General features: G+C 39.4%; 1 protein-coding gene across 2 annotated transcripts in view; it reads right to left on the bottom strand.

The window, feature by feature from the left end:
* Dlc1 (DLC1 Rho GTPase activating protein) overlaps positions 1 to 15610 on the bottom strand; it is a 353391-nt gene that overhangs the window by 26095 nt on the left and 311686 nt on the right. For both annotated transcript variants that reach the window (XM_013026378.1, XM_013026384.1), the window contains one exon: positions 2362 to 2433. In XM_013026378.1, the coding sequence (XP_012881832.1) occupies positions 2362 to 2433 (72 nt within the window). The remainder of the gene's footprint in view (positions 1 to 2361; positions 2434 to 15610) is intronic.

Below are 15610 nucleotides of genomic sequence, written 5' to 3'. Positions count from 1 at the left end.
AAGGAGACATGACAACCTGGAACAATGTAATGTACTCCTCACAGGTGAGCTGATGCTTCAAAGAACTTGGAAACACAAAAGATCCGCTAAATGTCTTTCATGCTGCATTTTACAGCTGTGAAGAAACAAGATAAGAGAACTGAGCTTGAACAAACAGAGGTGTCACAAAAAGGTGCCGCTCCACAGCAAACTAACACCAAAACATGGATGTAAATGAAGGAAATTTAATTTTAAACAGAACACAAAGACAGAAACTGTAGTGTTACTGCAAATATAATTATTTTTTCCTATTTCCAGGAGAGCTGTGAATTGGAAATTTAATTGAGTGCTATTTCCCTCCCCCTGCCAAATCTTTTCACAGGTCAAAAATTCCCTCACAAGGAAAGATAAGCAACACTACTAGGTATTAAACAGATATCTTCTTATTCTTAACAGGGGATCCTAAGAACCCAAATGCTTAGTGCAAAGGCTAATGAAGCATATTAACATGAACTCCAACTTATGGAAACAAGAAGTTCTCATTAGATCCTGTATATAGTTTGTTCTTTTTTCTCTATTTTTTCTTTCTTTCTTCATTTTTCTGAGCCTTTTGTACCTTGTGTTTTGCATAATCGACATTGCAATATGTGGAAGGGAAAGGGAATCACAGAAACAGCAGAACAATGGATGAACCACAGCAACATTGATACTCACTTGACATTGTATGTGATATGAACATTACAACTTGGGATGGGGGGGGAGGATAAGGAGGGGTAAGAGGGAGATAAAGAGGGATGGGATAATGATGATTAAAAACAAATGTACTTATTGTCTAACCTATGTAACTGTATCCCCCAGCTCACCACCTTTGCAATTAAAAAAAAAAAAAAGAACAGGTATCTTCTTAAAAAAGAACAAAAAATAATTTGGAGGTGTTTTGTGAAATGGTGTAACAGTAAGATATTTTAGATTCTAACACTACATTCAGACTCTGTTATCTTCATTGCAAAAAATATCACTCTTTGTTACCGGAAGGAAGACTGGGTATTAGAAATTTAAAAAGAATCACTCTTCACCTAGATTTGTTTGAAAATTATCTACAAATGGAATTTACTGGTTCAATTCTGTGATCATTTTTAAATGACTTCATGTAGAGCACAATAAATCACCCATTTCAATGAATGGCTTGTTCATCTGAGCATGTGCAGAGCACATGCCAGGAACCCAGGAATCCTGAAAAGGCTCAGAGTATGAGGTAGACAAGGAAGTTCTTCCTTCTCTAGTCCTAGCATCTCAGTTCCCAGTAACCCTGCACCCCCCTTTACATACCCAGGGCATTAATGAGATTATCAGAGAGCCATACAGACAGAATAAATTCAGCCCAGATGCTGATTCTATTTTTAAGTTTTATTTTTCTTAATTAAGGTGTGGAACACTGATTTACAAACAACTAATATCCAGAAGAGAGATCTGCAAGTCATGACCAACAAAGCATCACAATGTAGATTAAATTAAAGAGCTCTTAGAAATCATTTTAAAACCATGATCAACTTAGGACAATAGCTCTGAGACATTTACCGAAAGAGAAAAACAGACAGCCAAATGACATAATCATCTATTGTCAGTAGAGATTAAGATAATGGAAGTAAAAGCTAAGCATCAACCTATACCATATTTCACTGACACAAATTAAAGTCTGACTATATCAAGTATTAAGTGTATATGGACACATCTTTATTGGTAAGAGTAAAAATCTATATGAGCACCCTAGAATAATTTGCATAATCAACAGAAGGTATATTTTTTACTACCTAGTAACTAATTCCCATATATACATAAAAGATAAATTACTATACATGTACTGCCCAAGACAAGTACAAAACTCTTCAAAACAGCACAGTTTATACAAACAATTGAATGTCCACCAATCAGTTTGACTGCCAATAGCTTGCGTGCGTGCGTGCGTGCGTGCGTGTGTGTGTGTGTGTGTGTGTGTGTGTGTGTGTGTGTGTATGATGGTACTAAGGCTTGAACTCAGGGTCCAGGTACTGTCCCTTAGCTTTTTCACTCAAGGCTGGTGCTCCACTTCCCACTGTTTGGTGTTTCACTGAAGAGCTTCCTGCACTTTCCTGCCTGGGCTGACTTTGAATTATGATCCTTAAGATCTCAGACTTCTGAGTAGCTAGGATCACAGGAAGCCACTGGTTCCTGATCTAGCTTTTCTTCTCAGTGGCGGGGAAGGAAGGGGTCTTTCAGTACTCACTACTACATCATTTTTGAAAGTGAAATGTTTAAAGAACAAAATGTCTGAAAATAATTCATAACTATAAACCAAAAATTATAATTATGTCAACTTAAATAAAGACAGTATTCCTAGCTTACCTTCATAAAGCTGTGCATACTGGGGAAAACCAGTTGCTCGAAGCCAGTCACAAGCTTCCTTGGCCTCGATTTCTACAATAGAACAGAAGAAAGGCAAAACGGTTAGACATGTATTTGACTCTTCACATGTTGCTATTTCCTTGATAAGTTGATTTTAGTAGATAAGCAAGTCTGTTTGGCTATGCAGACCAACACAAAACCTCTCATAATTCAAATGCTTTAAATTTTTATAAATCTTTTCATATAATTATATAATTAGCCTTCTGCCCTTTAGAGAAAACACAGGGATGAACATGTAGCCCCATGATAGAGCAGTTGCTTTGTATATTCAAGGCCCTGGGTTCAATCCCCAACACTGTGGAAAGAAAAAAAGGGGGAAAGCCCCCCACATGAAAATGGGACCCTAAGAGTAAATTAAATTGCTACTTCTATAGTGCTCGGGTTACAGGTGATTATAAAACCAGAGCAGTAATCCTAGCTACTCAGGAGGCTGAGATCTGAGAATCTCAGTTCGAAGCCAGCCCAGACAGAAAAGTCTGTGAGATTATCTCCAATAAATTACCAAAAAAAAAAAAGCCGGAAGTGGATTTATGGTAGAGTGCTAGCTTGAGTGGAAGCGACTCAGGAAGAGCACTCAGGCCCTAAGTTCAAACTCCAGAACTAGCAAAACAAAACAAAACAAAAGCAACACAAAAAGACAGAATGAGAAAATTGAAAAGGGGCCCAATAACAAATTTCAAGCCTGGATGGCTGCTGGCCTGGCTGCTCTGTTACTTTTAACTTCATCAAAAATCCACCAAATACATCCTCAACCTAGAGAAGGACTTACTGGGGCACAGTTATAAACCATGTAACACTCAGGGGCTGGGCCAGATATTACTGCAAAGTGACTTTAGTAGACTAGTATTAGTTCTAGAGGAGAGAGGCCCAGAGGCCCAGGCTGCCCGTCACATGCAGGAGGGCGTCCCAAAGCAAATCCCACAACCTTGGCAAGTTGCAAGGCCTAATCAAGCTCTTCCTTCCCTGTGGTTAAACATCTTGTAGATAGTATTGATAAACAGAAAGGCCAAGAGCAACTGACATGTGGTGTTAAAACTCACTCAAGCAAGCATTTACAATCCTGTTAAAACTGACTCACACAGGAGGTCCAGGGTACATTAATTAGTTTCTCTGTTTGCACAAAGAATATTCCTTTCAACTCCTCTTCCCACTCTCCTCATGCCATTAAGAGTACTTAGTTATGTAAGGCTATTCACTCCTTTGTACCGGGTCTCTGCACACTGCTTAATTCATCCCAGATTCAAATCTTCATTAAGCTTCTTTCTCTTCTGAGCCACAAAGGAGACCGATGGTCATTGAGAGAAGTACACACATCTTATTTTTGCTTACTAACTTTATGGTTCCCAAGCATTCTGGTTTGGTTTTTTTTTTTCTTTTGCCTATTTTTTTTCATGAGTTCCTTGGTCTTTTCAAAAGGTAATCAAGAAAATTCAAATCCACCAAAATAAGTAGGAGTATCTGAATATTGAGTACATTGAGGAGAAAAACAACCACCACATTTTCCATGCTGGTTAATATCCAAACTATAAAACAATTATGGCACTAGAGTGAAAATAATTGGCATGGCAAAGCTTACTTTCATGTGTCTTTCCAGTATAGCGATGAAAGCAGCAGTATTAAAAAGACAAGATTCAGGACTGGAAGGACACAGATTAGAAAAGACTTCAATGTTTGCATCAACTAAATCGATATGCAGAATGGTTCCATGTGACCACCGAAACTTAATCTTTTTTTTTTCTTTTTTGGTGGAACTGGAGTTTTGAACTCAGGGCCTTATCCTCACTAAGTAGGTGTTCTATTACTTTAGCCAGCTTTTGTCCCTATTGGTTATTTTTGAAATAGGGTCTCAATTCCTGCTTGGGCACACATCTAGACTTCAATCTGCCCATTTACACTTCCCACAAAACTAGATGGCACTTGTCACCACATCCAGCTGTTGGTGCTAGTCAAGAAGGGGTCTTAACATTTATTTATTTATTTTTGCCTGGGCTGGTCTATACTCCCTCTTTCAGCCTCCCAAATTAGTTAGGATTACAGACATGAACCACCAGCACCCAGCCTAAGCTTAACATTTTGTATTATTTATGTATTTACAAATAACCTTGTCTCTGTAAGGAATTAGAGAAGTTTCAAATTATAAAAAATACTTTCTAGGAAATTATATTGTGAAGAAAAAAAAAAAAGGAAAGTTCAACATTTTTTTTCTTATTTTTTTTTCTTTTTGCCAGTCCTGGGGCTTGAACTCAGGGACTGGGCACTGTCCCTTAGCTTCTTTTGCTCAAGGCTAGTACTCTACCACTTGAGCCACAGTCCTACTTCTGTTTGGTTTTGGTTTTTTTTTTTTTTTTTCTGTTTATGTGGTATGGAGGAATGGAACCTAGGGCTTCATGAATGCTAGGCGAGCACTCTACCACTCAGCCACATCCCCAGGCCCAACATTTCATTTTTTAAAGTGAATACTTTTTCTCTCAGTGTCCATCCTCTCCACAAAGAGAGGTATGGAAAGAATAAAAAGGGGTGTACCTTTTTAAAATATTTATCTTAGATAACTCACTACTTCTGGTACCTAACCTTCAGAGTTACTGTCACTGAGCAGATTATTAGACATTGGACAAGACAATTGAAAAATAGTTTATAAATATGTTTGCTATTTTAATAGTTTACTTGGAAAGTGGTAAGGAACCAGAATTTCTCAATATCAATCTTTTTTTTTAACTATATTGAAACTTGATACCAGGTCAGTGCACATATAAAAGCCTTAATTAGATACTTATGCTTATTTTCTACCGGTAAGTAAATTCAATGCTCTTACATATCCCAAAGTGAATCTAGGCGCAGCAGTCAGTGTTATAACTGCTTGGCTAGAAAATTATGTGAACAGGCAAAGGGTTTTTCTTTAGTAGATAATTCAATTAAAAACTGAAACAATGGCCCAAAAGCAATCTACCTTTTTTTTTTAACTATGAAAATACCGTACAGAGGAGGTTACAATTACATGGGCAAGGTAATGAGTACATTTCTTATCAAGCACAATCTACTTTTAAGAACCTTAGAGTTGCAATAATTTTACCCTTCCTTTTCTTCATCCTAAAATGATCATTTTTTCATACTTAGAACCATGGTATACAGCCAGGGCTGTTATAACTATTTTGCATTATCAATATCCATTCACTGCATGATAAATGAAAACTTAATTGAGTGCTTTGGTAGAAATCTGAATTAGAGCCATGCTCTGGTGGCTAATGCCTGTAATCCTAGCTATTTCAGGAGGCTGAAATCAAGGTTCAAAAACAGCCTGGGAAGACAAATATGACTCCATTTAACCAGTAAAAAGCTGGAAGAGGAGGTGTGGCTCAAGTGGTAGAGCCTTATCCTTGAGGGGAAAAGTCAAGACGTAAAGCCCTGAGTTCAGTCTCCAGTACAGGCCAAAAAAAAGTCTGAACTAGAAAACTGGGGGGTGCTGTCACAGTGGGTTTTTTTTCTTTTAAATGGAATAGTTATAGATCTCACCCCTACATGTTCCAATTAATACAAGGAGGTACTAACCATCAAATATAAATACTTAAAAAACATATGATTTGCAAGATGAAGTGAACCTGGTCTATAGCCAAGTCAGGTAAAGAATGTGTTTGAAGTTTTACTCCCCAATTCAAGCCATTACTTTCTTTCATTTCCAAACTAAAATTCCTCCTCTTTGCAGAGTATCTATAACCCGGGTTCACCAAAATTCCTGAGTTACAGTTTGGATGCCATCTGTCCCCCACCCTGCCTACATCATCAGTCTAGACAACTCAAGAGTAGTGTTCAAAGCTCTCCACATGGCATCTTAGCCAATGTTTCAATTTCCAGTTCTCCCTCAGTCTGGTCAAAGTAAACTTGGTGCCGATCTCCGGCCCCTCTCCCTTTCTCTGCCTAAAATACCCTCCCATTCCTTCAAGATCAAGGTCAATCCGAAAGCCTCCATCTTCTGAGTCTGTGCAAAGCCTGATCTGAGCACTGAGTGTCAGGCAGTTGATTTAATTCAGGCTTATACCATCCCACCCCCCAGATAAAATGATGCTAAGAGCCAGGTGCCAGTGACTCATGCCTGTAATCCTTGCTACCTGGACCCCAGGTTCAAAGCTAGCCTCGGTAGGAAAAAATCTGTGAGAATCTTACCTCCAATTAACCACTAAAAAACCAGATGTGGAGCTGGAGCTGTGCCTGAAGTGAGCCATGAGGCCCCTGACTGTCAGAAAAAAACAAACACCCCAAAATAAACTTTCTACTGACCCATGCTACGTTGGGAGAGAGAATGAAGACTTACAGAATTGCTAACTCTCTTCCTGTAAGGCAGGTTCATTCCTTTAGCAAGAAACAAAATTTAAACTAGTAAAGAAAAACATTCACCTAACACTTTAGTCACCTTAATATCTGCCTAGGCTAGTTCTGGGGACTTCTGGTTGCCAGGGTATGATTTTTTCCCTTGAGGATATGTGAGTGGTGGTGTGAAAACAAAAAGGAGGACATTTAAAATAAATAAATAAATATTCCCCACTGGGCAAAAATGCCATCTGAAAAGACAAATACAATGGAAACACAATGAGTCTTTTATACCTGGGCTTTTGCTAAGCAAGCAACAGACAAATGTGTTAAGGAGGAAACAGGAAATTTTTATTGGAAGCAGCTTTAGTCCTTGGTCAATTCACAAAGCAGTTCTGCACTGTTAGCTTAATAAGGACCAGGAGACTCTGTTGCATGGCTGGAAACCATTAGGCCATAGGTACACATTTCCTGATATGATGAGATGTCCCCATTTCCAGTTATCCCTTTAAGTCAGCAGAAACCCCCTAAACCCATCAGCATTCTGCTGGGCTCAGTTGATCCTACTGATTGGGTCTAAGTGGGATAGTGTTCCTTCCTCTTTTTATCTGCTGAAGGGTCATAGTGGAAGCTCTCATATTCTTTCCTTCTTCCCCAACACACCCGGCAAATTAGGACAAATGCAAACGTAAGCTGCATTTGTTTCTTAAATGCAATATATAGAATCACAGGAATACTGCAAACATTTCGGCACCTGCCCTATCCCTTGGATTTCCTGAACTATGACAAAATTATGGGTAAAGGCTCATGGAAAAGTTGGTGCTTTCCCTGCTACAGAGTGCTGCCTTCGCTCTAGGCAAGCAGCCAGTCAGGGCTTTCTGATCCAAACAAAAGTTCCTTACAGATTCCTATATCTAGATGGAAGATTGCTCATTGATTCTCTACAATCTAGCCAAGTCTGAAGGGCTATCCTGCAGGTGGACACAATGACTTTAATACCAGCTCATCTTTACCTGTGGGTGGGTTTCATGGGACAGTTCTGGATAAGCAAATCATGCTTAAAGTAAGGCAAGAGGATATTAGGAGCCAGAAAGCCTGGAAGGGAGCTTTATAAGCCAGGAAGCACTCACTTGCAGGTATTCTGATTTATTCAACAAAGGAGAACACTGATAGGGTACTATGTAAAAACTTACATTTACCCTAAGTAATGTCAATGTGGTCATAAAACATACCTAGTTTTATTTTTGTTCTGGATTCTTTCTGTAGTTTATCCCAATAGTCCTAATTGAACACCCGTATAGTTCTTCATCCTAACAAATCCTACCTGGTCCAAAAGGATCTCTGAACCACATTGATTTTGTCAACCACCTACTTCATTTCAGTCATAATTCAGACTGCTTTTTGAGATGTAACCCACCACCTCACCCTCCTGACTTGGCCTCTCTGCCAGTCCCTTTAGCTCTTGGAAGGCAGGCCTCCGAACACAAGCTCTGAAGTTCCCAGGGTACCCCACGCTCTCTCCTGCCTTCAACAAATCCCTACGTCATCCATTTGTGCAAGCCAAAGTCTCTTTGCATATTGGAACTACACACATATATTTTCCCGAAGAAGGAAAAGGAAGAAAAGCCACTAATATTTTTTTCTATTAATATTTACCTTTCTTCTAGCTATGACTTGAATCCCTTTCTCTTGACATTTATGAAAACAAATGTTAAACACACAACTGCCGAAGACTAGTTATCAGGAGTTAACTATGCAAAATGAATTCCTACTAGAGCTAAGTCAGACAGCTGAATACATGTTTGATATTTATTAAATGCCAATGTTATCTAATCACAGAAAAAGGTCTGACAGCATCTCGCAGAATTCCTATACTCGGGTGCCTCCCTCCTCAAAAAAAAAAATCTTCTGCATATATTATGAAGATTAAAAAGTTCCAAAGCTTCTGGGAGAGCAAGGTCAACTACTCTTTCATGTTTTTTAGGCCATGTGGAACTCACCAATATTCATTGAGGTATGTTCTAATGTGGCCATAAATTTATGGAAGTCCATTGGCCTTCATTTTTCCCTTCACTCACTATTTATTGAACTAGGAGTACTGCCAGCTGCACTCAGCGACAATCAAAGACCCAAGTTCCTGTCCTAAGAGGAAGTCAAGTGGAAAGGTAATTCACAGTCCAGTACAATCCTCTGTCCTCAGGAATGAATTCCTTTCCTGTTAGCTATTCTAAGGCCCATGTGTCTGTTAGGTACCAAGAGTGCTGGTCCAGGTAGCACCAACAAGCCCCATTTCATGGGGGAAAGCCAAGGTCTTAACAAGGGTTCTTGTGTCCCCAACAAGAGTTCCTGTATCCCTGCTTTTGACTACATAAATTGCCTCTGACTGCCCAGACTAGCCTCTCCCATCTCTACCCCGCTTCTGTCCCCACATTTATCATTTATTTTCTATGCATCCTCACTGGGATCTCTCAAAGGGCAGGATTCTCTATTTTATTCTGTCATCTATCCCCAATACCTATACTACTTTGTGGCAGAGTACTCAACTCAAGTATTACAAAACAACAACAACACTAATCTGATTTCCATTCTGGTAAAATTGTCTTAATTTTTCCAACCAGGACATACAAAAAATACATTTTGTGTGTACCCTGGTACACACACAATTGTATGCAAACAGAAAAGTACACGTTCCAGTAAATACAGGTGTGCACGTATGTTTCTGTAAAACTGAAGTGTCTGACCACACAGTAAGGGATGTAGTCTTACACTGTGCTGCTCCCTAAGTTTCTGACTCCTATTTCCTTTATCTTTCCAAGAGGATATCCTCTAGAACAGGTTCTGGTCTTTCAGTTCATATTCTAGATTCCTCATGAATTAGACGGAAACATTTTTTTCCCTGAAAATATCACATTATTACAAACTGCTTTTGAGTTGTTTCCCAATGCTACAAATTTATCAAAATTATTAAAATATACCATTTGCTTTTTAATAGACCAATTTCATCATCTCATGAAGGCTGTGTTATCACAGAGAACATAAAACTAAAATATATTTGCTAATGTATATACCCACAGCCCTCATTCTAAATGTTCACAGGAAAACATTCCTGTGCATAGGAACTGGGTTTTTTGTTTGTTTGTTTTCTTAATGATCTTTATGTTTGTGGGTTTTCTTCTACCAGCTGGAGTGGCCAGCAGCAAGGTCTGGGGAAGTGAGAAAGCTGGTCCAGAGTTTGGATCGGCCATATACTCCAGGAAGGTTCCAGAGCTATCCAGCTTCCTAAGCCATCCAGCTCTAGTCCTGACTCCAGCACCGGTAATCAAATCATAAACCCTCACTTTTAAATCACCAGACTAGTTTCTCAGTACTAGCAAGAAATAGAAATCTGATGCACCTACTTTCTCCCTTCCTGCTTGAAGACTGAAGACAGATATGCTGCTTTCTAGTAAAGAACATTCCTAGAAACAATAAAGGGGAGAACTCTTTTTTTTAACCTTATGACGTGATGACAACTTAATAAATGGTTTTGCTGTGAAAGAAGGAAAGAAACATTGGTAGAAACACTGTGCTAGGGATTAAAAGCACTTGAAGTGACACTTTAGTAATGAAGAAATTAAATCAATTGTAATTCCCTTGGGGGATCACTTTGTACAAGGGTTTGCAAAGTACTGCTTTTAACATATAACCCATGAAAAGGCAAATAGCACACATCATAAGGAAGTATTCTTCTCCCACTCAGTACCATATGAATATAAGTTCACGAGTGACAGGCCTATCAGTCAGGCACTCGAGACTCCATGCTGAGCCATTGATTTCTAAGCACAGAAAACATCTCCCAACTAATCAAAAACTGGCATCTACTTCCTCCAGAGGTCCAACAGAAACATGAATAGTCTATTGAAAAAATGGGTACCATATCATCACCTCCATTTCATCTCAGTCTGAGATAGGACAAACACTTTTGGTATATACACACACACATACACACATGCACACACATACACAGAGCTAGAATTCTGTATCAAATATTCATACACTCTAAATTATACACTTAGAAAAAAATTGTTTAGAATCACAATGCTACTTTTTGCTGTTGTTTTGTTTTTGTTGGTTGTGGGGCTAGAACTCAGGGCCTGAGTGCTGTCCCTGAACTTTTTTGCTCAAGGCTAGCACTCTACCACTTTGAGCCATAGCTCCACTTCTGGTTTTTCAGTGGGCTATTGGAGATAAGAGTTTCATGGGACTTTTCTGCCTGGGCTAGCTTCGAACTAGTTATCCTCAGATATCAGCTTCCTGAGTAGTTAGGATTATAGGTATGAGGCACGGGCGCCCACACAGTAATAGTGGTTTTAAAGACAACAACAGCATGGTTTAAGATCCGAGAAAAGAAATGATCAAAGTGGTATATTTTTAAGGGCCCTTGTTTTTCTGAGCTTTTCTTAGTAAAGGGCAGCAGATGTTTTAAGATCATACAATCCATTTCCTTTACAACTTATCAAAGGTAAACTACAAACCTAGAATAACCCCTATCCTTAACATGAGGCTGGCACACACATAGTCTTCCCTGACCCTACCCCACACACCTATTTTAGCAACGTTTATGCTAATAAAGCCAGCCGGGCCTTGGATTTCACCCTCTATCGTGCTACAACACAGGAAAAATAAAGATCTTGCGCAAATTGTGGTATGCTGAAAACATTGGATTCAAAATAAAAATGATGGCAAAGCATTCAACACAATTTAAAACAACAAGTCCTGTTCAACCTTGTTTTAGTTCCTTCTGACAGAGAGCAATAAAAAAAGGAAATATAAAGACTGGTGAAAATAAAAACATGTGGGATTCTGTTTAAAGATATAAGCCACTGATCCCTCCTTATGTCTAACAGGAATACTAACCAATTTGATGTGTCCATTTCTTTGTTTTATTTGAGGTGGGGTGGAGTTCAAACCTATGAACTCTACTATATCCTCAGCACCACACAATCAGTTCTGTGTCTAAGAAATGTTTCAACAAAAACCATGACTTCCTATCTTCTAGATGAACTAATAATCTCAGGACACCCAGAGTCCCCAAACCCACAGAACCTAATTAGTGGTTGAAATTTAACATCTATTTAATTCATCTGCTTAATTTCCAACAAGCCCTTCCCTAGGAAAGATCCTCCTTCAGTTGCTCTCCTCTCCTTGTTTAAACAGGCTAGCAGGAAGTGGTCTGAGACTCCATTCAGCTCACACATGACCTTGGACTAGGCCCTAAGCATCCAAGCTGCCCCACAGCAGGGAAGAGGCACTGTTTTCCCAAGCTTCCTTTGCAAAGCTCTGGAATTTCCCACACAATGACTTTTACAAATGTATAATAAGCATTATATAAAATCCCTTTTCTAAACTATAAAGCTTGGAAAAGGCTCTGGGTGGGCACTGTTTCTCAAAATTCAGGAAGCAAGAGACAGTTTGGGGATTTTGACAGGTTCTATCTACTTTGTCACTGAGCTAACAAAGTGCCCAAGGTGACAGTAAGACAGCCACATCTCTTCATCTCCAGCTTCCTAAGTGCTACCAGCCAGGGAAGTGCTCAGGGTGTGGAAAACTTCTGTCCCTAAGACATCCTTTGGAGACTCTGGCAGGAGGAGGAAGGCGCCTCCGTGACCAGAGTAGGAAGCGACCTCTAGTCCTTTGCAGGGCCCTCAAAGGTGGGCGGGCAGGCGACAGAACAAAATGTGGATGGGAGGTGACAAAGGCATCTGAGGATTCAGCTCCACAGACCTCTGACTTCAATAATTAGCTTTAATTTTTCTCCTGGTGGGGGAAGGGCAGACATGAAAAGGCCAACTAGGAGAGTCAAGACAAAGGGCCCAAGGTCCACTAGGAAATGAAATCTAGTAACAGAAGAGACACCACCCTACTACAATGAAGAGAAAGATACACTTTGAGCAGAGGTCTGTTTCCCTGGGGTGCCCAAGATCTTCATTTCCAACAAACAGGCATTTTTCCAAGTACCACTCATGTTATTTTCAGAGCCTCCTAGAATGCTTTCACTGAAGACAAAGTGTGCAATCCAGTGTAATCAATACATATAAGACTTTGAGAAAAAACGGTATCTTGAATCCCTTCCCCAAAAGTTAAAGGCAGAGGTGATGTCTCCATTCACCAGGCCTTGGAAACAGAAGGCCAAAACCACTGCCCAAGTCATTCTCAAACCTTACCTTCTAGCAATCTATGATCACACCCTCTACAACTGCAATGGATCATTCTAGAAAAGTCTGACTACTTGAGGGGTCTCTAAAACTACACTGGCTACATTTGCAGGGCTTTCTTCCTGTCTGCCACTAATTGAGATGGTAAGGAAGAATTCCTAATTAAAGTTTCCCTGGAGATTTCCTACCCCTTATCATTGATCAAGATAATCTTTTAACAGTAACTGGGGCTCACAGCTGGGAAAGGGCTGACAGTCAGGGCCAGCCCTTATCACTTGGAGCCACACCCCTTCCACTTTAACGGAATCTCTCTACAAGAGACACCCCCCCCCTCAGTTTTAGTTATCCACCCTCAAGTGAGATCTGAACATTGTAAATGGAAAATTCCAGAAAGTGAGAATTTATAAGACTGAACTTTTATTACAGAGTCATAATGTCCTATTATGTTATTTATCTCTCATGGTGTGTAATTTATAAAACCTTTTCATTAATATGTATGTTTAAGAAAAATATTGTGCTGATAAGATTTGGTACTATGTGTGGATTCAGGTCTGCACTGGGATTCTTGAATGTGTTCGTTCAGGAAAAAGGAGGACTGCTGTAATTGGAGAAAACACCCAGGCATGCTTATTCTCAGTAGTAATCAATTCCTGTAAACCATCTTTTTTACCCTATAGCCCTGTTCTGCGTAGAAGAGGAATAATGCTCAAGTTTCCATTCCTCCATGGCCCAAGAGCCAGAAATAGAGATGGCTGTGAAAATCTGTTCCAGAAAGGCACCTTCCTTCTCTTTTCACAGTCCAGAATATAAGGATATACTCCTTAGGACAGAGTAGCTGGCTTTTTAGCTTTGACCTTGATCCCTTCCACCCCCCACCCAGGAAAAGAACTCTTTCTTGTAATGCCTTGAATACTGCATAGATTTTTTCCCCCTTTGCATTAAAGCTTCCAAACTAGGAGTTGGAGAAGCAGGCCCTAATTAAAAAAAGAAAAGAAAAAAGGTACTTAAGAGATTCAAGAGGTGCAAGTGAGCTTACAAATTAAAGCAATTCTCTTGGTTCCTAACTCATATCACTCTTAAATCACTAGATTGCAAATACTGAAGATGAAAATCTTCTTTCTTTCTGGATTTGCTTTATAATCTCAAGGATAAGTTTGGCACGATGTGAGTCTGAATGCCAGTCACACCATGGGGTCAGGGTTTGCTCTGATGTTCCAAAGCACTGAGTTTTTTACTGATTTGGTAATATCCAGGGAGGAAAAGGAAACATCTGAAGCTATTTTTACTTTTGCAGGTCTTCTGACTGGACAGGGTGAATAGCAGGGTGGATCAAGCATTGTCTGGAGCCCTTCTGGATCTTTTTTTTTTTTTTTTTGTATGGCCTCATTTCCGTCTTCCTGTTGCTAGGAAGGAGAATTAGGCATGAGAAACTTGTGTTTACAGTACAGGACCATCCTGTCTAGAACAAGGCCCTCTTCAAAGAAGTTCTATTCACTCACTGTACTTTGGATGTCCCCATTCTCCTGAACCCTTCCCTGAATATTTTCACATCTAAGTCATAAAAATACCACTCACATCTAAACACTGCATCATGGCTTAAAATCACCATGGGGACACCCAAGGAAACCTAAGTGCTTATTTTTGTATTTTTTTATTTTTGGATTTATATAGTGACTTATTTAAAGACAATATCTAGCTGGGCTCTGGTGGCTCATGCTTGTAATCTTAGCTACTTAGGGTCCCGAGATCTGACTATCACAGTTTGAAGCCACTGAGGCAGAAAAGTCCATGACACTCTTATCCCAATTAATCACCAAAAAAACCAAAAGTGGAACTATGGGCTCAAGTGATAGAGTGCTAACAAAAAATCTAAGTGACAGCACCCAGGCCCTCAAGCTCCAGGACCTGCACAAAACATATGTGTGTTTACATGCATATTATTTAACACCAAGTTTATTTAATCGCAATACATCAACACATCAAGATTAGGTCTATTTTCAGAAGCACCCACAAACACCACTTTTTAAGTAAAAGTACCCTTAAACTTTGCTTGGTCTTTGTTCTCTGAACTACAACACAGAACAACAAACAAAAGCTTTAGGGTTCAAAGGCCAATTGTCTTTGCCCTAGAATAATAGAGAAAGCCTTTGATTCACCTACTATATTAAAATCTGAAAACTACAACAATCAATTTTGAATTGTCTGTTTCATCTACTCATTCTTTTTTAAAGGGTGAGTAGTGTTTCTAATATGATTTATGATTAGGAAATTAAAACACGTCACCAAATATGCTTTGCTCATGCATTCTAGGGAGAAATTCAAGTTGGAGGCTACTTATTCTGATTTTGTGGCACCAGGACAACAAACTGGTCAGCCTTCTTGAGTTCCTACATCATTAAAGACCAAGTGTCATGCAGCTTAAATGAAAATAAAGTCAGGTTTTGACAAAAGCAAACATGAAGAAAAAAAAACAGCTGGGAAAGAAAGTCAGCGTGCTGTACTTCATCTCAAACTTTCTGAGCAGTCATGCTAATGAAAAAATTCTGTGCCCAGGCTTGGACTGCACTGTGAATCTGGCGCACTACAATAAACGTGAGGACAGTCAACTGCCAGCACTTTCTGAGAAAAAGCTCGAAATAGCTGTTGGATGCACATCGGCTACCCATTTGACATTCGTTCCTTAGGACTTTAGT

This window comes from Dipodomys ordii, unplaced genomic scaffold (genome assembly GCF_000151885.1).
Source record: "Dipodomys ordii isolate 6190 unplaced genomic scaffold, Dord_2.0 Scaffold4, whole genome shotgun sequence".
Classification (NCBI taxonomy): domain Eukaryota; kingdom Metazoa; phylum Chordata; class Mammalia; order Rodentia; family Heteromyidae; genus Dipodomys; species Dipodomys ordii.
The sequence above is the reverse complement of the archived record's forward strand: the minus strand, read 5'-3'. Positions and strand labels throughout refer to the sequence as shown.